The 24,444-nt window shown below is 38.7% G+C and overlaps 1 protein-coding gene across 1 annotated transcript in view; it reads left to right on the top strand.

The window, feature by feature from the left end:
• SWAP70 (SWAP switching B-cell complex subunit 70) overlaps positions 1-24,444 on the top strand; it is an 84,143-nt gene that overhangs the window by 22,865 nt on the left and 36,834 nt on the right. Inside the window, exons 2-3 of the mRNA XM_003122981.6 lie at positions 2,367-2,507; positions 22,442-22,615. Of these exons, the coding sequence (XP_003123029.2) occupies positions 2,367-2,507; positions 22,442-22,615 (315 nt within the window). The remainder of the gene's footprint in view (positions 1-2,366; positions 2,508-22,441; positions 22,616-24,444) is intronic.

Here is a 24,444-nt window from a genome sequence, read left to right as displayed (position 1 = left end):
ATATATTCAGTTTTTTAAATAGGTATTATATGTTTTGCATAGGTAAATTGTTTTTCAAAAACTTAATAAAAAGGGAGGTTTAGTGAGAAATCTTTTGCTCCGGGCCTGCAATCAAACTAGCTTTTCCTGCCAGTTATTCATTTCTTATATATCTTTCTATTTATTCTTCCCTTTTCTTTTACATAAAAGTTGAGATACTCTATTCAGTCTTAGCGACATTGCTTTTTTCACTTAATTTATCTTGGAGATCTTTTTCTATCACAACACAGCGAGTTCCTCTTTGCTCTTCATGTTTTATGGAGGTACCATAGGTTAACCAATGGTTGGGAATTTTTATGTGGGTAAAGTCCCAAATAATTTTAAAATTTGAATGACCTTTGAGCCTTATCTGAAGACTGTGCTCTATATTTCCTCATTTCTCTAAAAACTTATATTTCTATAGTATGTTGCAGTCTTTAAACACTTGACGTTCTTGAAGTCGATCCTCACAAAACTTCTTTGGGGGCAGATAATTACTGTATAAGTTTAAATAGAGAAAGGAGATACCTGTTTAGGATTTTGCTGATTCTGATGCAAGATTCAATACAAGCTGCCCAGTGCCCTTTTCCTGTGCTCTACTATTCGCAAATGGAGGGTTTTCTTGAGAAACACAGCCGGCTTTGTAGGGGCTGATAAAAGTCTTCATTACTTCATTTATAACCATTTGTGAGTTTACTTCCTTCACTTTACTTACTTCCTTAAAACCAGTAGAGCATGTAGAAAAAGATCTCTACATAAATGAAGCTTTGAGAAACAAATGTAGAAAGAAGATATGCAAATGTTCTTTTTATAGATTATTTTTTCATCTTAAAAAACTCTAACCGAAATATGTTTGTACAGAAAAAAGTGACTTGCTTAATGGAATTCAAAGTGTTCATTAAGATGAATGTAGCTCCTTAAGTGATTTAAATGACTAGGGCTAAGAAAAATAGGGAGTCTTTTAACCTAGGGATTTAATGAAATATTGAATAGGGATTTAACAAAATATTGAATAGGGATTTAACAAAGATTCTCAGTTAGAGGAAGTATAGCCTTAGCTATGTAATTTGACCTATTTAGAATGCACACATGAAATGGAAGGGATTTAAGTTTTATTTTTTAATTTTCACTTCACGTGAAACAAGACTAGTCCTGAAATAGCCCAGGCTGCTCACACTCGGCTGCCTGCATGTTGAAGTATGCGCTTGGCTTATGAAATACAAGAATGCAAATTTTCTGCAGAATGTTTTCAGCCACTTTGGTGACTCCTGACATATTTCTGCTATTGATTTTTCTCATAATTCTAAACTGGGCCCTTGATTTCTTTCTCTTTTTATATTTATACTCTTTTATACTCATTCTGAAAACTAACCTGGTGTCATAGAATTGTAGAGATGTTTGGACGTTTAGAGAGTCCTAATTAATATTTGATATATTTATATATTAACTTGGCTCTTTATATTCAACAAAAAGAGGAAGCTGAGGCCCAGAGAGCTGGTAGCTGGCTCAGGTCAGCCACTTGTCCAGAAGCCCTGGCTGTAGCTCTTTTCTCTAACAGCTCTAATCACCTGACACTGCTCTGAGGGGAAATTTAATTTAATTTTATTTATTTATTTATTTTTATAATTTTTTTTTTTTTGGTCTTTTTTTGCTATTTCTTGAGCCGCAGTGGTGTGGCTATTTCTTGGGCTGCGCAGTGGTGTGGCTGTGAGCAAATCACAGAACCTTTTTTTTTTTTTTTTTTTTTGGTCTTTTTGCCATTTCTTGGGCCGCTCCCGCGGCATATGGAGGGTCCCAGGCTAGGGGTCTAATCGGAGCTGTAGCCACCGGCCTACGCCAGAGCCACAGCAACGCGGGATCCGAGCCGCATCTGCAACCTACACCACAGCTCACGGCAACGCCGGATTGTTAACCCACTGAGCAAGGGCAGGGACCGAACCAGCAACCTCATGGTTCCTAGTCGGATTCGTTAACCACTGCGCCACGATGGGAACTCCGAAATTTAATTTTAAACACATTCTCTTGCTCTCTCCTCCCTTTTTCTTTCCAGTGTGGGCCAATTAATAAAAGACTACAAGGAGTGGGATAGTCCCAGGTCTTGCATGGAGCCTGGCTCATTGTAGGCATGTAAGAGAGACTCATTTGAAGTGAACCTGAACTGGGGAGGGAAGGACAGACACTGTGGCTATCAAGTAGGAAGCTGGCATCTGAGCAGTGGTCTCCCCATGTTTGCTAGTTCATTCTCCGTCTTTCTCTCTCCCAGCAGGGAGCAGCCAGTTGTGTTCGGACAGTGACGGTGCCTAGTGCTGGTTAGTGGATGCCTCTAACCTACTCTCTTTCCCTCTTAGGTCCTCTCCCATAACCTGTGCACGGTGCTGAAGGTTCCGCATGACCCCGTTGCCCTTGAAGAGCACTTCAGGGATGATGATGAGGGGCCCGTCTCCAATCAGGGCTACATGCCATATTTAAACAAGTTCATTTTGGAAAAGGTATGCTTCGAACCTCTTCCTGCTTACAGTGTTGTTCGATTTGCCGTTTCAAGTGGGCCCCATGGCCGCTTGTTGGTGAGTTCACTAAGCAGTTTGGGTGTAAAGTATCACGGGATAAATCAGAAAGGAAAGAAAGAATGAGAGACTGACAGTGCTTCCCAGATCCCTCTCCAGTGTCTTCTAAAACGTGGTTTGACATTTTTGCACCTTGGCTCATATTTTGAAATATAGAACTGTGTTTTGTATTAGTCTGTATCTTTCTTTTCTCAGGAACCTTTTGTTTCTTTTTAATTTCTAGTTCCACCTGTACTGGCAGTGATTGTTAAAGCTATGATGGGGTAAAGTGTGATGTCTTTATATAGATATTATACAGCAAAGTTTTTATCCTAGACTCTTCCAGGTACCACTGGGATTTTCCTCTGGGGTATAAGTAAAGATGCTTCAAAGACCTCTTATGTGTTTGGAAGTCAAATATAACCTATTGGTATTTTCTGCTGGGTTCAGTTTTCTTCTTGGTTTGGATAATTAGAAATTGACACATTAAAGTGTTGAATTTAATGTTCTTTTATTTTTTAAAGGAACTTATCTAAATTGATGGTACATTTAATTACAAACATTGGTGGTGAAAAAATTACCAAAGGTAGCTTGTTATTAAATAGGAAATTAATACAGAAATATATGAAAGAAAAAGTCTTTACTCTTTTTAGTCTGACTCTCCAGAAGTAACCACTGTTAACCATTTGATGAATATATTTGCTGACCTTTTTATATACATGCAAACTCACACCTATACAATACATAGTATTTTGTTTCTGTGCGATTAGGATCATGCTACATATAGTTCAACTTAATTTTTTTAACTGAACGATATATCAGTGTCATCTTTCCATATCCTGTACATTTAGTTTAGATATGAAAGTCATCATAGATAGACGTGAAGGGTTGGGAATTCCTGCTTTTGCTTATTTGTAACACCAAGCATGAAATACTGGATATTTGTCAAAAATGGCTTTCAAAAAGCGACAGTGATGATATTTTAAAATTAAAAATAAAATATATTTTAATTTTTTCCTGGTGGCTCAGCAGGTTAAGGATCTGGTGATGTCACTGCTGTGGCCATGGTTACTGCTGTGGTGTGAGTTTCATCCATGTCCTGGGAACTTTTGTATGCCAAGGGGGCAGCCAAAATAAAACAGAACAACTAAAAAAGCTTATTTTCAGGAGTTGCCTGGTGGTCAGGTGGTTAGAATTTAGCACTTTCACCACTGTGGCCTGTGTTCTGTCCCTGGTCTGGGAACTGAGATCCCACATCAAGCTGCTGCATACTGCAGCCAAAAAAAAAGAAAAAAAGAAAAAAAAAAAAGGTGCCTATTTTTCCATCACCTAAATACCGTAACTATTGACATTTTTTTCTATATCTTTTTGGGGATTTTTGTAGCTATTTTTATGTTTTGTTTGTTTGTTTCTTTTTCCTGCACCTGCAGCATATAGAGATTCCTGGGCCAGGGATTGAATCTGAGCTGCTTCTGCAACTTACACCACAGCTATGGCAACACTGGATCCTTAGCCCACTGTGCCAGACTGGGGATTGAATCTGTGCCACTGCAGAGACAATATTGGGTCCTTAACCTGCTGCGTCACAGCAGGAACTCGTATAAGTCTTTTTATAATTTATTGTCTTTTTGTAATAGCAAAGTACAGTCATTAAACTTTATAGTAATAATTTAAGGTAGTGGTTTGGAAAATGCCAAAATTTGGTCAGCATTTTTTTTTGTCTTTTTGCCATTTCTGGGGCCACTCCCACAGCATATGGAGGTTCCCAGGCTAGGGGTCTAATCGGAGCTGTAGCCACAGGCCTAACCAGAGCCACAGCAACGTGGGATCCGAGCCGCCTCTGCAACCTACACCACAGCTCACAGCAATGCCAGATCCTTAACTCACTGAGCAAGCCAGGGATCAAACCCACAACCTCATGGTTCCTAGTCAGATTCGTTAACCACTGAGCCACGGTGGGAACTCCTGGTCAGCATTCTTTTTAAAAATCACATTATATTTTTCAGAAAATTTGCAGCAAAGATTGTCAAAATTACAGTGTGTTCCCTTAGATAGTATTCTTGGTCTTTTATTCCATATCAGCCTCACAGTACATTTTTTTATTCTTTTTTTTTTTGTTTGTTTGTTTGTTTGTTTTGTCTTTTTGCCATTTCTTGGGCCGCTTCCACGGCATATGGAGGTTCCCAGGCTAGGGGTCTAATCGGAGCTGTAGCCACCGGCCTAACCAGAGCCACAGCATCTCGGGATCCGAGCCGCATCTGCAACCTACACCACAGCTCACGGCAACGCCGGATTGTTAACCCACTGAGCAAGGGCAGGGACTGAACCCGCAACCTCATGGTTCCTAGTCGGATTCGTTAACCACTGCGCCACGACGGGAACTCCCATTTTTTTATTCTTTATTTGTGTCTGTGTGTGTGTGTTTTGTATGTATGTATGTCATGCGTATATATATATATATATATATATATACACATACATATGTATAACATATATTTTTAAGTATTTCCTCTGCAGAGATTGCCTTGGTCATGCTTTAATTAGAATAGACTGCAGAGGGAGAAACCACACCATAATGAAATGTAAGGCTTAATCAAACTCACAAAAGCCACATACTGTGTGATCCATTTTATGTGACATGTTCATAATAGGCAAACACATAGAAATACAAAATAGATTAGTAGTTTTCAGAGGCTGAGAGAAAGTGGGAATGGTGAGTGATGACTCATGGCTTTGGGATTTCTTTTAGGGGTGATGAAAATGTTTTAGCGTTAGTGACTATGGTTGCAAAATCTTGTGAATGTACTAAAAACTGCTAAATTGTACACTTTAAGGGTGAACTTTATAGTATATGAATTGTATCATGGTAAAAAAAAAAACCTTAAATTATAAAAATACTGATGTGTGAGATTTCAAAGTTTCATGATGCTGTACTATTTTTTGGAGCTTCTTTGGGCTGCTGTTTATTGTTAGGTAGCTCATTTGTGTTCTGTGGTTGCATTATAAGTAAATACATCTTTATTATGTTTGTGAAGAAATTCTTTTTATTTAGCAAAGTGTTCCCCAGCTTTATTGAGATATTATTGACACTTAATGTATGTATGCAAGTGTAAGATATACAATGTGATGATTTGATACATGTATGTATTCTGAAGTGATTATCACATTAAAGTTAGTTGTGTTAAATTGCCTCCCATTAATCACTTTTTTCTCCACTGGTGATAACTTTTAAGATCTACTCTCTTACAACGTTCAAGTATGTAATACAATATTGTTAACTATCGTAACAATGCTATGCACTAGATCCCTAAAATTTTCTCATCTTTTTTGTTTTGTCTTTTGTCTTTTTAGAGCCACATCCGTGGCATATGGAGGTTCTCAGGCTAGGAGTTGAGTCTGAGCTATAATTGCCAGCCTACACCACAGCCATGGCAATGCCAGATCTGAGCCACGTCTGCGACCTACACCACATCTCATGGCAACGCCCTAGATCCTTAACCCACTGAGTAAGCCCAGGGATCAAACCTGCAACCTCATGGTTCCTAGTTGGATTTGTTTCCACTTTGCCACAACAGGAACTCCAAAACTTACTCATCTTAAAGCTGGAACTTGGAGTTCCTGTTGGGGTGTAGTGGAAATAAATCCAACTAGGAACCGTGAGGATGCGGGTTTGATCCCTGGCTTTGCTCAGTGGAGTATGGATCTGGCATTGCCGTGAGCTGTGGTGTGGGTCGCAGATGCAGGTCAGACCCCATATTGCTCTGGCTGTGGTATAGGCCGGCAGCTGTAGCTCCCATTTGACCCCTAGCCTGGGAACTTCCATATGCTGTGGGTGTGGCCTAAAAAGCAAAAAAAAAAAAAAAAAGCTAGAACTTGTACCCTTTGACCAGCATCTCCCCATTTCCCCTACTCATCAGCCCCTGACAACCACCACCATTCTACTCTCACATTTCTTTCATTTTTTTATACATTCTACATGTAACTGAGAACGTATAGTATTTGTCTTTATCTTAAAGAAATTCTTTTAAACATGATTAGTTATAACAGCTTCAGAATTCTTGAGTATACCATCTGATATTTCTCCATTAATTTAAATAGAAGCCTAGAAGTTTTGAATACAATCATAGTGGTGAGAACATTTAAACTCTATTAACAACCCTTAAGACAAGTGGTTAATGCATGATGTATGCCAAGATCCCACAGAAGGGGTCAAAAGTAGGTATATCCCCATTTTTTTTTTCTCTCAATACCTATTTTAATCAAATTTAGGCCTTATGACCTAGAAACAAGACAGTCTACAATGGAGTGTCAAACCCAGGGACTCCTTTTCTCTCTGTCTTTAGGATAAATAACATCTACTTCCCTAATTTTTTCCCTTTAAGGTATGTATTAGCACACTGGCATCATGGACTTTAAATAAATAAAAACAAAAACTTGTTGTCTTCCCTACTTTTTAAAATATAAAAACATATTTAAAACATATACTATGACCTCATTGTATTTTTACTTTTTTTAAAAAAAACTTCAGTTTATTTAAACTAAAATCAAAACCAAAATCAGTTCACTCAGTAAATATGTCTTATATTCAGCAACTATTTGATGAGCTACTGTTTGCATGTATTTAATCTTAAAAATTGATGTCCCCATTAGGCTCAGCAGTTTAGGGACCCAACATGGTCTGCGTGAGGACCTGGGTTTGGTCCCTGGCCAAGTGGGTTAAGGATACAGTGTTGCTGTGAGCTGCGGTGTAGGTCATGGATACGGCTCTGATCTGGTGTTGCTGTGGCTGTGGCGTGGGCCTTAGCTGCAGCTCCACTCAGCCCCTGGCCCAAGAACTTCCATGTGCCTCGGGTGCGCCCTCAAAAGAAAAAAAAAAAAAGAAATTTAAGGACAATAAGTAGAGTTATATCTGCTATTAAAATATATGGAACATCCCGGGAACTTCTCAGAAGTCTAGAAATTGCTTGTTTTTCAGTGCTAGAATTTGTATTGGCTGGTGAACAGAGAAACATGGTTTAATATCTCACAGTGCTGTACCCTGATACCACATTTTGTTCTCCTTGATGTCACTTTCTTTAAACATCTTGAATTTTAAAGTTTTAGAGTATCTTTTGTTTCAGTATTTAGGTATTTAAAAGTTCTGTAACTGGGGGGAAATATAGCAATATTTAACAAATCCAAAATTAGTCACTAAATTTGGAGAAAAACTTATTCACACAGTGAGTAAGGATGTGCTCAAACAGTGAGCCCTTGTTTATTATTGCTTAGCCACCTGGAGTGGAATTTTGCCAGACCTTCAATCCAAATAAAGCAGCCAAGGTTTCCATGGTGTGGGTTTAAAATGAGCAAAGATTACTGCCTTGTTTTGAAACTTGGTTGAAAAAAATGCCAAGAGTAACTGAAGAATGTTAGCATAAAACTTAGTGATTGTCATCAGTTATGCAAAGAAAATATGAAATAATGATCAAACACTTACAAGAGGTGCTTTCATATATACAGTGTTTCATTTGAGCCTCATGGTAATTCTATGATGCGTAACTGGAGTTCTTATCCCCATTTAACTCAGGAGGAAATAGAGCATAAGGTTACCTAGCTAATAAGGGGCAGATAGATTTTGAACCTGAGCCATTTAACTTCTAGCCTAGTGTTCATTTAACTCTATGTACTATTGAGGGATTAGTTACTCCCTTCCAGAATTAATATTTTTTTCCTGGATGTGTCGGCAGGGGTGGAGTGGTTTAAGAGCCGTTCTGATCATCTCAAACTATCTGAGTTTCTGTCTGGTTCTCTAAGTTTTTTCCTCCAGTGTTTTTTATTTGTTTGTTTGTTGCCCTTTTTGTCTTTTGAGGGCTACACTCGTGGCATATGGAGGTTCCCAGGCTAGGGGTCTAATCGGAGCTGTACCTGCTAGCCTGAGCCACAGCCACAGCCACAGCCACAGCCACGCCAGATCCAAGCCGAGTCTGTGACCTGAACCACAGCTCACGGCAACGCCAGATCCTTAACCCACTGAGCAAAGCCAGGGATCAAACCCACAACCTCATGGTTCCTAGTCGGATTTGTTTCCCCTGCACCACAACGGGAACTCACTTCCAGTGTTTTAAGATGATTTTTTTTTTCCTCTTAATTAGTACTTGGTATTCCTTAGTGTTTATTTTAGTCATTTTTTCCCCAGGTTATTTGAAAGGTTATCTGCCTTTGCCTAGGAGAATTACTTTGAAGGGGTTGAGACTAAGAGCAAAATTATAGTGAAACTTGCTTTGCAAAAAGTAAATTTTCCCTTTTGGTTTCTATATTTGCTTCTTCACAGAGAATAATTCCTCTTGTTCTTCACATTGACAGAATTGTTTTTGGCTTTCCTGAGATGTCAGATGATAAACATGTCAGTTTTTGTATCAAATATTTTGACCGCTGATTGTTAACTTTTTTTGTTGCTTGTCTGTTAAATTCCTTCTTTAGTAAAGAATGGAATTCTGTAAATATCTATGAAGAATTTTTTCGTTAGCTTTTCCCACCTCCTTTTGAGCAAAAAAACCCCACTATGCCTGGATTATCTGAGAATGAATAATTGAGGAAAGTGGTATATTGTTACCTTTTTGCTGTTGAGCCCAAATAGGCTACATAAAAAACGTGTTATGCTTTTGCATGTTTATGAGGCAGTCTTAGTCTTTCAGGAGATTTAATAGCCTAGTAGGCTTTTTTGGTCCAAAGCACTGTCAGTTCTTTTCCCTGATTCTACACATTAAAGGTTGGCCTGAGCTATATGATTAAAAACCAAAAATCTGTTGGCAGTACCAAGTCCTAATTGGGGAATCCACTGCTTTCTAACATAATCTTTTTTTTTTCTTTTTTTTTTTTGTTGATGGGGGGGAACATACATATACACACTCAAAAGAAAAGCACAGAAACTTTTTTTTTTTCAGTATAATGTCTCTTTTCTAGAGTCTAGCAGTTTCTGCATTCTGTTTTCCTAGGCTGGGCATTTATACTTTCTTATCAGATGCTTGCCGTTCCTGTGTTAGTTATAGTTCTTCCATAAAATGAGTTTTCAGATTTTCTGTTTGTGGAATGAGTATATCTTCAGCACTAAAAATATTGTCAAATGTATGCCTGACAAGTATTGTTTAATAGAAAGTGGTACTGCTCTTAAACACCCCAAACCAATGCTTTTGCCTGGTTCTCTATTATTGTCCTTTAGTCTATGTTATTTTTTCTTTCCCTGTTGCTTGAAAATTATTAATTTGATACAGTGGCCGGATTGGATTCAACATTGTCATCATATTTGTGAAGTTATACGGAACTAAAAACTTCTGAGTGATTAGAGAGGTTCCATGCTGGGCACTGTGGATGACCTTAACACCATTTAACACTTTGGCCAGCACTGTAACTCTAAGAGCGATGTAGTTTAAAGAACTATTGTTTTAAAAAATAGTAGCTTTCTTTAGATATAATTAGATATAATAGATATAATTCATATACCATACAATTTAGCTATTTAAAGTGTACAATTTGGAAAAGCTAGACAAAACAGAGAAGATTTGCAGTTCCTGCTTTGGCACAGTGTGTTAAAGTGGCAGTGTGTTAAAGTGGCATAAGTCGCAGTGGTGGCTTAGGTTCGATCCCTGGCCCAAGAACTTCCATATGCTGCGGGTGAGTCCAAAAAAGAAAACAAAGGTGTACAATTTGGTGTACAATCGCCAAAAATCAATTTGGTGATTTTTAGTATAGTCGTGTTTTTGTGCAACCATCACTACAATCAATTTCAGAATATTTTCATTACTGTCCCTCAAAAAAACCGTACCTACCAGCACTTACTCTTTCCTCCCCCACGGCCCTAGGCAACTATTAATCTGCTTTCTGCCTCTATGGATTTGCCTATTCTGGACTCATACACTATGACTGCAATCATAATATATGATCTGTCTTGGCGTTCCCTTTGTGGCTCAGTGGTTAATGAACCCGACTAGTATCCATGAGGACTTGGGTTCACTCCCTGGCCTTGCTCAGTGGGTTGAGGATTTGGTGTTGCCCTAAGCTGTGATGTAGGTCACAGACGTGGCTCAGACCTGCTGTGGCTGTGGCATAGGCTGGCAGCTGTGGCTTCAGTTCAGGCCCTAGCCGGGAAACCTCCATATGCTGTGGGTGCGGCCCTGAAAAGACAAAGGACAAAATATATATATATCATACATATATATACATATATATGTCTTCTTTCACTTAGCATCATGTTTTCAAGGTTCATTCATGTCTGTAGCACATAATGGTACTTCATTTCTTTTTATGGCTGAATAATATACCATTGTAGTTATACCACATTTTGTTTGCATATTTATTAGGTGATAGACATTTGCGTTTTTCTACTTTTTGATTATTATGAATTTATTGCTGTGAGCATGCATGTTCAAATTTTTGTATGGATGTATATTTTCAATTCTCCGCTATATACCTAGGAGTGGAATTGTTGGGTCATGTGCCAACTCTTTGTTTAACCTTTTGAAGAACTGCCAAACTATTTTCCAAAACAGCTGTGCATTTTAGTTTTCTATCAGCAGTGGATAAGGGTTCTAATTTCTTCATATCCTCACAAACATTCTTTTTATTATAGCCATTCCCATGGGTGTGAAGTATGTATCTTAGTGTGTTTTGATTTGTATCTCCCTGATGATTAATGTAAAATACTATTTTTAAAGATCCTATTTTTTGGAGTTCGAGTCATGCCTCAGTGGTTAACGAATGCAGAAGGACGTGGATTCGATCCCTGGCCTCTCAGTGGGTTAAGGATCCAGCATTGCCATGAGCTGTGGTGTAGGTTGCAGACGCAGCTCAGATCCCCTAGTTGCTGTTGCTGTGGCTGTGGCATAGGTTGGTGGCTATAGCGCCAGTTGGACCCCTAGCCTGGGAACCTCAATATGCCAAGGGCACAGCCCCACAAAAACAAAGATCCTTTTTTTTTTTTTTTAATCATAAAGGTAATAAAGGATGTTGTTGAAATTAAGGAAAAAAGAACCTTATTAAGAAAATTTGTATCACCTATAACTGTACCGTAGGAGATGCAGTCACTGTTCACATTTTGATATGTTTGCTTTGAGGGTTGGTTTTTTTGGGGGGAGGGAGAGGGGGTCCAAGGTTATACAGTGGCTTGATGTGGAATTTCAGTTCCCAGACCATGGACTGGACTCTGGCCTCAGAGGTGAAAGAGCCAAATCCTAGGCAACTAGACCACTAGGCAACTCCCTGAGTTTTTATTTTTAAAAATACATTTGTATATATATATTTTTTTAAGTTGGGATCATGTTGAACACTTGATAATAATATTGCCTGTTTCATGTCATTCAATTACAAAAAACTTTATAAGGATGCTAACATTTGTTTAGAGTCTATTGTATATCAGGTGCTATGCCAAATGTTTTAAACAAGTGTTCTAATTAAGTCTTTTTGTCGTTGTTGCCAAGTCAAAAGTTATTTATTTTAAAATATCAGTAAAATTGATTAACCTCTATTTTGGCTAATTAAGAAAAAAGGGAAAGTAAACAAGTTACTAGTGTCAAGAGTGAAAGTGGGCTCATCCCTAAAGGTCTAACAGATATTAAAAGGATAGTAAGAGAATGCTGTGGACAAATTTATGCCAACAGTTTGAGAACTTAAATGAGATAGACAAATTACTTGAGAAATAGAATTTACCAGAGTTGACACAGGACAGAATATAAAACCTGCATAACCCTATGTCTATTAAATAAATTAATTATCAAAACATTCATGCAAAGAAAACTCCAAGTCCAGATGGTTTCACTGGTGAATACTCTAAGTCATTTAAGGAAGAAATGACACCTATCTTACACAAACTCCATCAGAAAACGAGGAAAAGTGAACAATTGCAGATTTGTTTCATAAGGCCAGCATAACCCTGATATGAAAATATGAGATGAGCCATTACCAAAAAGTACAGAACAATATTCCTCATGAACATAGGTTTAAAAATACACAACAACTATTAGGTCAGTGAATCTAACAATATGTAAAATGATAATATATCACAATCAAGTGCAGTAAAATCCTTGGGAGGCAAGATTGGTTTACTACTTTATGTCAACTCTGTAAGTTAAATATTATCATTACCACCATTTTAAAGATGAAGAGATGGATCATGGGTTAATTTGCTTGCTTAAGGTCACCCAGCTACTAAGTGGTATTCAGTGACTGTATAATAGCTTTGTACCATGACTTTATAACCATTCCCTTTTTGGTGGACTTTTAATTTTTTCCCCACTCTTATAAATAATAGCAGGTATGTTAGGTAAATTTTTATCTAACTCCGATTCTCTTGTTAGCATAGATGATTTGAAGTAGAATTAATTCATAATTTCTGAGGGAAAAAATCTGTAATCAATTTCTAAAGCATCAAATTGGCCAATTTCCCTGTCTTCTGAGAATTATCTCTGTGTCTTGAAATGTCTAGTTTTAGAGACACAAATGAATTTAGTTTTGTAAATACTTTTAGTACTTTGAGTCGAAGTTGAGGTGATATCTTACTCTTCATATGTATGATTTTGAGGTCAAGTAATTATATGTTAAAAATAAAAACAACTTGACGCATTTCTTTCTAGGAAATTAACTTCCTTCTGGATACCTTGAAACTACTAGCAGCCATTATTAATAGATATGAGACTGTTGACTTAATAGGTGTGAAATAAACTGGAATTTTAAGTCGGAGCACTGTTTGTAATTGTAGATGAGGTGCTGAATGGAATCATGGATTTCTAGACCTTTTATAGTTAGAATGGACCTGGAGACCATTTCACTTTACAGATTTATTTTAATTGAGGTAGCATTAAATGTTGAATTTGCACCCTTCAATGGCTTGCTATTGTTTTTAAGTAAGTCCAGCATCCTTATCAGGGCACAGAAGCCCCTGTTCACTTTGGCCTCTGCAACCTCTCTAGCCTCCTCTTCTTCCTCTCCCCTTGTTATCAGGGCACAGAAGGCCATATTCAATTTGGCTTTTGCAACCTCTACCTTCTTCTTCCTCTCACCTTCTTGTTTAATTCAGTGAGACTACCTTGGCCTTCCTCAGATAACCAAGACTCTTCCTGCTGCACAGCCTTCAGACATGCTCTTCCTCTGCTGTTAAGTTTCCCCCACCTTTAACATGCAGCTAATTCCTGTTCATCCTTTAGGTCTCGTTTTGATTGTCACTTCTCAGGGAGGTTTCTCCACATAGCACCCCACCCATTCCAGACCTAACCAGCTTTCCTGTAACGTATGCTTACAACCTTTCGCACTTTGCCTTCTTACCACAATTTTCATCGTATAGGTGATTGTGTTACTGCGGTATTGTTTCATATCTTATCCCCCAGGAGTGTGAGTTCTGTGATGAGAAGGACTGGTTTACCACTGTCTAACTCTGTTGATTTTTATTCCTTCATGTGCAGAAGTTTTTAGGTTTGATGTAGTTTTGTTTATTTTTGCTTCTGTTGCTTATGCTTTTAGTATCATATCTAAGAAGTCATTGTCCATTCTAATGTCATGGATTCCCCCCCATATTTTTTTCTAGGAGTTTTATGCTTTCAGGTCATACATTTAGATCTTTATTCCATTTTGACTTAATTTTTGTATATGGTATAAGATAAGGGTCCATCTTCATTCTGTTGCATGTAGATACTCAGGATTCCCAACACAATTTGTTGAAGAGACTCTCCTTTTATCATTGCGTGGTCTTGGCACCCTTCTTAAAGATCATTTAACTGTATACATGAGGGTTTATTTCTCTGCTCTTTATTCTGTTTTATTGGCCTATATGTCTTTCTCTAGTCCAGTGACATACTGTTTTGATTACTGTATCTTTGTAATAAGTTTTGAAATCAAGAAGTATGAGACCCCCAACCTCATACTTCTCAAGATTATTTTGACTATTATGGATCTTTGAAATTCCATGTGAATTTTAGGATGAGCTGTTTTGTTTCTGCAGAAAAAAATGTCATTGGGATTTTGACAGGGGTTCCACTGAATCTGTAAATTGCTTTGTGTAGTATGAACATTTTAATAATATTAAGCCTTCCACTCTGTGAACATAGGATGTCTTTCCATTTATTTGTGTTGTCTTTAATTTCTTTGAGTAATGGTTTGTAGTTTTTAATGAATGAGTCTTGCCTCCTTGGTTAAGTTTATTCCTGAGTATTTTATTCTTTTTAAAAATTTATTTATTTATTTATTTTGTCCGTGGTGTACAGTGGCTTAATGTGGGATCTCAGTTCCCAGACCATGGATTGAATCTGGGCCGTAGCAGTGAAAGTGATGAATCCTAACCACTAGGCCACCAGGGAACTTACTATTTTATTCTTTTTGATGCTATTGCAAATGGGATTATTTTCTTAATATTCTTTTCAGAATGTCATTGTTAGCATATAGAAACACTGGTTTTTGAGTATTGACTTTGTATCCTGCAGGTTTTCTGAATTTATTAGTTGTAATAGGTTTTTTTTGGGGGGGGGGGTTTTTTGGTGGAATCTCTAGAGTTTTCTACATAAGAAAGAATATTTTATCTGCAGTTAATTTTACTTCTTTCTTTCTTTCCAATTTGGATGACTTTATTTCTTTTTCTTGCCTAGTTATTCTGGCTAGGACTTTCAGAGCCATATTAAATAGAAATGGTGAGAGTGAGCATCCTTGTATTATTCCTGGTCTTGGAAGAAAAGCTTTCAGTTTCCCTCTGTTGAGTATAATATTAGTTGTGTTAGTTGTGGACTTTTCATATATGATCTGATTTTGGTTTTTTGTTTGTTTTTTGTTTTGTTTTTTGTTTTTTTTTGTTTGTTTTTGTTTTGCTTTTTAGGGCTGCACCTGTGGCATATGGATGTTCCCAAGCTAGGGGTTGAATTGGAGCTATAGCTGCCAGCCTATGCCACAGCCACAGCAAATCAGGATCCAATCCTCGTCTGTGACCTACACCACAGCTCATGGCAGCTCTGGATCCCTGACCCACTGAGTAAAGCCGGGGAACGAACCCACATCCTCATGGATATCAGTCAGCTTCATTTCCCCTGCACCACGACGGGAACTCCTGTACTTTTTTTAAAAGGTATAAATGTCATCATTTAATATGCTTTTACCTTTGAGTATGATTAAACTAAGGAATAGAAGATTAGAATTTGGAGAACAAGCGGAATAGACAACTTATTAAAATCAAGTAAGACAAAACTTAGATCAAAAAGCCACTACCTATTTCTTGGGAAAACTAGCTTATGGAGAATTTGCAGTTCGGATCCCATTGCAGTCTGACTTATACCCAGACCTCTTGGCTGTCTTGAAGGTAACTAACTAATGACCACTGAATTACAACACCAACAGTCTTTTCCTTTTCTTTTCTTTTCTTTTTTCTTTTTTTTTTTTTTTTTTTTTTTTTTTTTTTTTTTTTTTGGCTGTGCCTATAGCATGTGGAAGTTCTGGAGCTAGGGAACAAATCTAAGCTATAGCAGTGACAATGCTGGATCCTTAACCCACTGTGCCACCTGGGAACTCCCTTAAAACGTTTAAAAGATTTTCTTAATGTCTCTGTAGCACTTGGCACTTCATTAACCCTTCCTTATTCGTAGTTTCTCTTTCCATGGGTTCAGTTACCTGTGGTCAACCGTGGTCTAAAAATATGAAATAGAAAATTCCAGAAATAAAGAATTCATAAAACTTTTAATTGTGTATTCTGAGTAGTGTGAGGAAACCTTGTGCCTTTCTGTTTCGTCAGGCCTAGGACATGAATTGTCCCTTTGTTCAGTGTATCCCACCCATTAGTCACTTAATTATCAGCCACTTGGATTATCAGATTGACTGTCATGGGATTGCAGTCCTTGTGTTCAAGTAACTCTTATTTTACCTAAAAATGGACCTAAAGCCCAAGAGTAGTGATGCCATCAATTTGGATAGACCAAGGAGAAGCTGTAAAGTGCTTCCTTTAAGTGAAAAGGTCAAACTCCTCCACTTCATAAGGAAAGAAAAAACATTGTATGCTGAGATTGCTAATGTCTATAGTAAGAATGATTCTTCTATCCATAAAGTTGTGAAGAAGGAAAAGGAAATTCTGCTTGTTTTGCTGTTGCACTTGAGACTGCAGAAGTTATGGCCACATGGATAAGTGCTTAAGGATGGAAGAGGCATTAAACTTGTATAATGAGAGAGAGACCACATGCACATAAATTTTATTACATTGTTTATAATTGTTCTGTTTCATTATTGATTATTGCCCTCATCTCTTACTGGGCCTAATTTATAAATTAAACTTTATCCTAGATGTGTATGTACAGGAAAAAACATGGATGTATAGGGTTCGTAATTACCTGCGATTTCAGGCGTCCACTGGGGGTCTTGGAACTTACCACTCATGGATAAGTGGACACTACTGGGTTGATCAAACCTTCCCCTTACTGTTTCCTCACTCAGTTTTCAGGCTTTGTGGTTTTCCTACCACTCTGACTGTTTTTTCCAGTCTTCATAATTCCTCTTCCTCCTTCTCTCTTTGTAAGTATGCCGATCCCTTGAGGTTCTGTTTTTGATTCCATTTCTTTTCTCATTTTATGTTTTCTCTTGGTGATCTCATTGACCATCGTGGCTTCAGTCATTTAGCTGATTCACAAATCTGCCTCTCCTCTTAGGTTACAGATGATCTCTGGACGCCTCCATCTCTGTGTCTTAGCAGAACTACAGCTTGAAGATTCACATAACTGAACACCTGAGCTTTCTTTCTTCCTTGTTTTTTTGTCCTCTTCCTCCAGTGGCTGTTCCCCAAACGTGGTTGGTATGCTGCTCTTCCTGTGCTTTGGCTCATGCCATTTCCTTTCCTATCCTTCGGAATAGTTGTCCCTGTATTCTTCAATATACTTCAAGGTCTGCTTCAAATGCCATCTTTTCTTCAAAGTACTAATCTGGGCTGCAGATGATCTGTTTGTTCTTTGTTCTAAAATTGAGCATTGCAGCACTACATGCAATAGCCAAGACATAGAAACAACCTAAATGTCCATCAACAGAGAGTCGATCAAGAAGATGTGGTACATATACACAATGGAATATTACTCAGCCATTAAAAGGAAAGAAATAATGGCATTTGCAGCAACATGGATGGACCTAGAAACTATCATGCTAAGTGAAGTCAGTCAGACAATGAGACTGACTTCAAATGCTATCACTTACATGTGGAATCTAAAATAAGGACACAATGAATTTCTTTGCAGAACAGATACTGACTCACAGACCTTGAAAAACCTGTAGTTTCTAAATGAGACAGGTTGTGGGGGGGGAGAATGCACTGAGGGTTTGGGATGGAAATGCTATAAAATTGGGTTGTGATGATTGTTATACACTTATAAATGTAATAAAATTCATTAAGTAATTTTAAAAAATAAATTCTATTTTTTTTTTTTTCTTTTTGCCCTTTTCTAGGGCCGCTCCTGCAGCATATGGAGGTTCCTAGGTTAGGGGTCCAGTCAGAGCTATAGCCACCAGCCTATACCAGAGCCATAGCAATGCAGGATCCGAGCCGCATCTGCAACCTACACCAAAGCTCACAGCAACGCCGGATCACTGAATGAGGCTGGGGATTGAACCCGCAACCTCATGGTTCCTAGTCGGATTCGTTAACCACTGTGCCACAACGGGAACTCCAAAAAATAAATTCTTAATAAAATAAAATTGAGGGTTTCCTACAGGCTATATTTCTTTTATTTTTTATACTGATTGATTGATTGTCTTTTTAGGGCTGCACCTGAGGCATATGGAAGTTCCCAGGCTAGGGAGTTGAAGCTATAGCTGCTGGCCTACACCACAGCCACAGCTATGAGGGATCTGAGCCTCATCTGCGACCTACACCACAGGTCATGGCAACACCGGATCCTTAACCCACTGAGCACGGCCAGAGGTCAAACCTGTGTCCTCATGGACGCTAGTCAGATTCGTTTCTGCCGAGCCACAAAGGGAACTCCTTTTTTTTTTTAAATATGGAATGCTTCACAAATATTAATGTCATCCTTGCCCAGGGGCCATGCTAATTTTCTCTGTATGGTTCCAGTTTTAGTATATGTGATGCTCAAGTAAGTACCCTCCAGGCCATTTTTTTTAAATTATAAAACTCTTTGTGATTTCATCTGTTTGCTTTTCTAGACATAAAGCCAGCCACTCCCCCTCAGGAACTCTAAAATTTACCCATAATCCACATAGAATCACTTCTTCCTCAGGACAAGGCTGTATGCTTTTTTTTTTTTTTTTTTTTTTTTTTTTTTTTTATTTTCCCACTGTACAGCAAGGGGGTCAGGTCATCCTTACATGTATACATTGCAGTTACAGTTTTTTCCCCCACCCTTTCTTCTGTTGCGACATAAGTATCTAGACATAGTTCTCAATGCTATTCAGCAGGATCTCCTTATAAATCTATTCTAGGTTGTGTCTGATAAGCCCAAGCTCCCGATCCCTCCCACTCCCTCCCCCTCCCATCAGGCAACCACAAGTCTCTTCTCCAAGTCCATGATTTTCTTTTCTGAGGAGATGTTCATTTGTGCTGGATATTAGATTCCAGTTATAAGTGATATCATATGGTATTTGTCTTTGTCTTTCTGGCTGTATGCTTTTGTGCACATGTCATTTCCCCAGAGTAGCCTGTCCTCCACTTAATGCATCTTAGGAGTGTGGGTGGATAGAGTTGAAGATGGTGGCTTTTGAAACTAGTCCTGTAGGAGATCCCGTTATGGCGCAGTGGAAAAGAATTCGACTAGTAACCATGAGGTTGTAGGTTTGATCCCTGCCCTTGCTCAGTGGGTTAAGGATCCAGTGTTGAGGTGAGTTGTGGTGTAGGTCACAGACGCAGCTCGGATCTTGTGTGGCTGTGGCTGTGGCTGTGGTGTAGGCTGGCAGCTGTAGCTCTGATGCGACTTCTAGCCTGGGAACTTTGATGTGCCGTGGGTGCAGCCCTAAAAAGCAAAATAATTTAAAAAATTTTTTTAAATCTTTTAATTAAAATTTTTTTTTAATTTTAAAAAAGGAAATGAAGAGAAAAGAAAAAAGAAAAGCAGCAGCAGCCATTACTTTATCTTCGTGGGGTCATTTGTGTATGAAGGTGGCGTGGGAAATGGTGTCAGGCTGAGACAGGTGCTGAAGGCAGAGCACAAAGGATAGCTTCCTCTCCAAGGGAACTGGCTTGCCAACCACCAATTCTACCTAGAGAATGAGAGAAACTACTTCTTGCAGCCAACTAGTGATTTCCTTATAGTACACACACACCTTATTCATCTCTCTCTCAAAAGAAACTGCTTTGCTCATGTTGACCTGTCGCCCCCTCTGCCTCCTCCTGTACATTTTCCGTATTATCCTCAATGTCGCTTTTGTTTTTTATTTTTAATTTTTTTTGCTTTTTAGAGTCGCGCCTGCAGCATATAGAGGTTCCTAGGCTAGGAGTTGAATCGGAGCTACAGCTGCCGACGTACGCCACAGCCGCAGCAATGTCAGATCCGAGTCACTTCTGTGACCTACACCACACCTCGAGGCAACACCAGATCCTTTACCCACTAAGCAAGGCCAGGTATTGAACCTGCAGCCTCATGGTTCCTGGTCAGATTTGATTCCACTGCACCACAATGGAAACTCTCAATATGGCTGTTAAAGTGTAGGTTGTGTATGTTTCTCCCTTCTACTCTTTCAGTAGAGATAAATCCTAACTCCTGAATATGAATTATAAAGCTCTTCATGATCTGGTCTTCACCTACTTCTCTAACCCAGTTTGTCACTGTGCCCCATGCAGTGGACGTTTGTCATTTTTTGGGTCTGTCCAGGATCCAAACTCTTTTCTTGTGTTTGGGAAATTCCACAGTGTCTTGTTAGAGGACAGGACCTGTCTCACATCTCAGATATTGAAAAGTTTAGATACCCATTCTCCCTGCTCCCTGGCAACTAGGGCATAGGAATGTGACCCAGTCTTAGCCAGTGGGACTTTGAATCTCCAGTGAACGACACAGAGGATACAGAGGATCAAGGACTGGGTCAGAGGCATCAGTATTATATTGTGTTATATTGGCAGTGGCGCCTCCCCCCCGCTGATCCCATGAGTGGTTTCAATGGCAGTGCCAACTTCCTAGCCTGGATTGGTAATAATGGCTTAGTTTCAGAGTCTAGATTTTTCAGCCCTGGTGTTGGATCTTTGAGGTCACCCATTGCTCTTTCAATAAATTCCTTATCTGTTTAAAGGAACTCAAGATTCTGTTGACCTTGAGTTTCGATTATTTGCACTTAGAGCCTTGAGTCATACTGCCCTGCAGTACCAAGTGCCCCATTCACATTAATCTTTCTGCAGTTCTTCCAAACCAACCATGAGCTTCCACCTATGAGCTTTCTCTTATTCAGTTCTACCTGGAAGGTTCTTTACCCCATTCTCAAACTGTTTTGATTCTTTATGGTCCTTTAGGACTTTGCTCTATTATGTCACTTTTTCTGCAAATCCTCCCCAAATTCTTAAGATTTGGTTAGCTCCTCAGTGTTCCCACAGAATCCTCTGCTTGCCTCTATTATAATACTTATCACACTATATTGTAATTGTCCTGACATTCCTTGGTGATGTGGGCTAGCAGTATATTAAGTGTCTTTGCTTTGTCCCTGGTAGATAATAATTACTGTCTAAATGTTATCTGCTGAATGAGTGGAAAACTATTGAATTATACACTGTTATATTAATATTTGTCTATTTGCACGTCTATTTTTCCTAATGAACTCTGAATGTTCTAAGAGTAGGGATCAGTTCTTCTTCATCTTTATAGCCTTAATTTGTAGCAAGATTTATTTGGCTCATAATTGATATTGAGGGAATGTTGTATGCACGATTGAATGACTGAGTGGCAGAGCTGTCTTTTTAGAATTTCAGTTAAACAGCTCTTCCCCAAAGTAAGTATCTTCCTTGGGGAAGATATGTGGTATCTTATTTACCATATAGGTAATGATGAGATATCTGCATGTGGCTGATATTGAGTAATTGACATTCTCAACTCTTCTGTGCTAGAATTGGTGATCTCTTTAGAAGATAATGTTTATGCATGAAAAAAATAGCTATTTCACAAGCCAGTAAATATGTGCCAGATGAGTAATATGGGCAGCTGTTGCTTCAGTGTTAGACTAAATATAGCATTCTTTTTTTTTTTTTTTTTTTTTTTTTTGGCTTTTTAAGACTGTACCCGCAGCACATGGAAGTTCCCAGACTAGGAGTCAGATGGGAGCTGCAGCTGCTAACCTACGTCACTGCCACAGCAACATGGGATCCAAGCCACATCTGAGACCTACACCACAGCTCAAGGCAACGCCAGATCCTTAACCCACTGAGCAAGGCCAGGGATCAAACCTGTGTCCTCATGGTTGCTAGTTGGGTTTGTTACCGCTGAGCCACGATGGGAACTCCTAAATATAACATTCTTTTTTCTTTTTGTCTTTTTTTTGTCTTTCTTAGGGCTGCTCCCTCGGCATATGGAGGTTCCCAGGCTAGGGGTCTAATTGGAGCTGTAGCCGATGGCCTACGCCAGAGCCACAGCAACAAGGGATCCGAGCTGCGTCTGCAACCTACACCACAGCTCATGGCAACACCGGATCCTTAACCCACTGAGCAAGGCGGGGGATCGAACCCGAAACCTCATGGTTCCTAGTCAGATTCGTTAACCACTGAGCCACAACGGGAACTCCCCCTAAATATAACATTCTTAATTAAGCCTTTGGAAGTGGAATTTCCTAAGCAACTACTTAGGAAATGGTTATTGGTTGATCGGATTGATTTAAATGGAAGCCTGTAGTTGGCTTTGTCTTTTTGTTTTGCTTGGTTTATATACTGCTTATTCGGGACTGGTTCATTGGAATTTTTCCTCACTCCTTTTTAGGTCCAAGACAATTTTGACAAGATTGAATTCAATAGGATGTGTTGGACCCTCTGTGTCAAAAAAAACCTCACGAAGAGTCCCCTGCTCATTACGGAAGATGATGCATTTAAAATATGGGTTATTTTCAACTTTTTATCTGAAGACAAGTATCCACTAGTGATTGTGCCAGAAGAGGTAAGATGTGACTTTGGGAAGTTTATCATGGCCATCTTAGCATTCAGTAGATCTCACTTCGAAGTATTTGTGTTAATTCACTGTAGTTATGGAAGGAAATCCTGTACTAGTGTTTTGGGATCAAGGGGAAAATAGCTTAAATCCAAAAAAGTCCAAAACTTAGTGATTTGGGGTCATGCAATAACCCAGTAACCCTCAAGATTGCAGACAGGGTGGGACTCTTCCTTTCTAAATGTCTATAATTATGGATGAATCCATAGTCATGCTCAAGGAGTCTTTATTCAGCATAAAAGACAACATAATTTTCTGTCGACTTACATATTGGCAAAACCACAAGAGCTGGCTGAGTCAAGCTACATAGGAAACACATAGGATCCAAAATGCTGCCCCCAAAGCTGCTTTGCAAGAGGAAATACTACCCTTGTTTCAAAATCTAGGATGAAGACTTTTTAAAAATACTTCCCAAAGTAAATGCAAAAAGGACATTTGCTTATTTTGTTCTGGGTTATTTTCCCTGAGCTTCCAAAGGAGGGAAAAAAAATAAAGGTGTAAAGTTTCTGTGCCCTTCCTGTGCTAAAAAATGATACATTTAATACATGCTTATTACAGTAGTAAGTTTAGAAAAGACTATAATATACAGATTAATCAGCTGCTGTCCTCCCCTTAAAAAAGTGATCTGTAATCCCCTAACCTTGGACAGATTATTTAACCTCTTGAGTTTTAATTTTCTCCTCCATAAAATAGCGCTCCTGGAGTTCACCTGTGGCACCATAGGTTAAGGATCTGGTGTTGTCCCTGCAGCGGCTCAGGTTGCTGCAGTGGTATGGTTCGATCCCAGGCCTGGGAACTTTCACACACCATGGGTGTGGCCAAAAAAAGTAGATAGGGCTCATAACAGTGTTTAAGGATTGTGGGGCTCTGCATTTATAGGACTTAGTAAATGAAGTAAGTCAGAGAAAGATGAATACCATATGATTTCATTCATATGTGGAACAAATAAAATAACTGAACAAGCCAAACAAAAACATGTAGCTACAGGGAACAGAGTAGTGGTTACCAGATGGGAAGTGGGGGTGGGGAGGGGGAAATAGGTAGAGGTCAGCTGTATGGTGATGATGAATCTAAATTTTTGGTGAACACACTCTAGTGTATACAGAAGTAGAAATACAATATTGTATACACGAAACTTATATAATATTATAAACCAGTGTTGCCTCAATATGAAATCTGAAATTAAAAAAAATAATAATTAAATAAAATTGTGACGAGGGGAAAAAATAAATGAAGAATTTAGCTTAGTTCCTGGCAGGTAATATATACTTAGCTCCTATGATATTATTGTGTACATTTTTGTATACTGATCTGCTCATTTCTGTAGGATAAATTTCTAGCAATGGAATTCTGTCTTAAGAAATGCACACTTGCAAGGTAAGAGATGAACGAGGCAGCATTGCCCTTCAGAAAGACTGTACCAATTTATGCACCTGTGAGCAGTGATTGAGGGTGCCTGTTATTACCGATCCTGCCAATAAGCAATCTGGTCTGCGATTCATGTCCAGGTTAGGAAAATCCATTTAAAAGTTCACACTGCAGCATTTTATTTCAAATTAGCAAGCATTTATTGACTAGCAAGAGTAAATGAGGCAAGAGGAATACAAAGTGAAAAAGATGACTTCCTGCCCTCAAGGAATCTGCAGTCTGCTCAAGAAAAAGAAAAAAGTCAAGTGTCGTTCAAAGCAAAATGAACTACCTCTTATAAGAGATGCAAATACCATGCAGATACCGAGAAGGGAAGGCTTTATTCCAGCTTGGGGAAAAGTCAGGGATCA

The sequence above is a fragment of the Sus scrofa genome, chromosome 2 (assembly GCF_000003025.6).
Source record: "Sus scrofa isolate TJ Tabasco breed Duroc chromosome 2, Sscrofa11.1, whole genome shotgun sequence".
Taxonomy (NCBI): Eukaryota; Metazoa; Chordata; class Mammalia; order Artiodactyla; family Suidae; genus Sus; species Sus scrofa.
The sequence above is the reverse complement of the archived record's forward strand: the minus strand, read 5'-3'. Positions and strand labels throughout refer to the sequence as shown.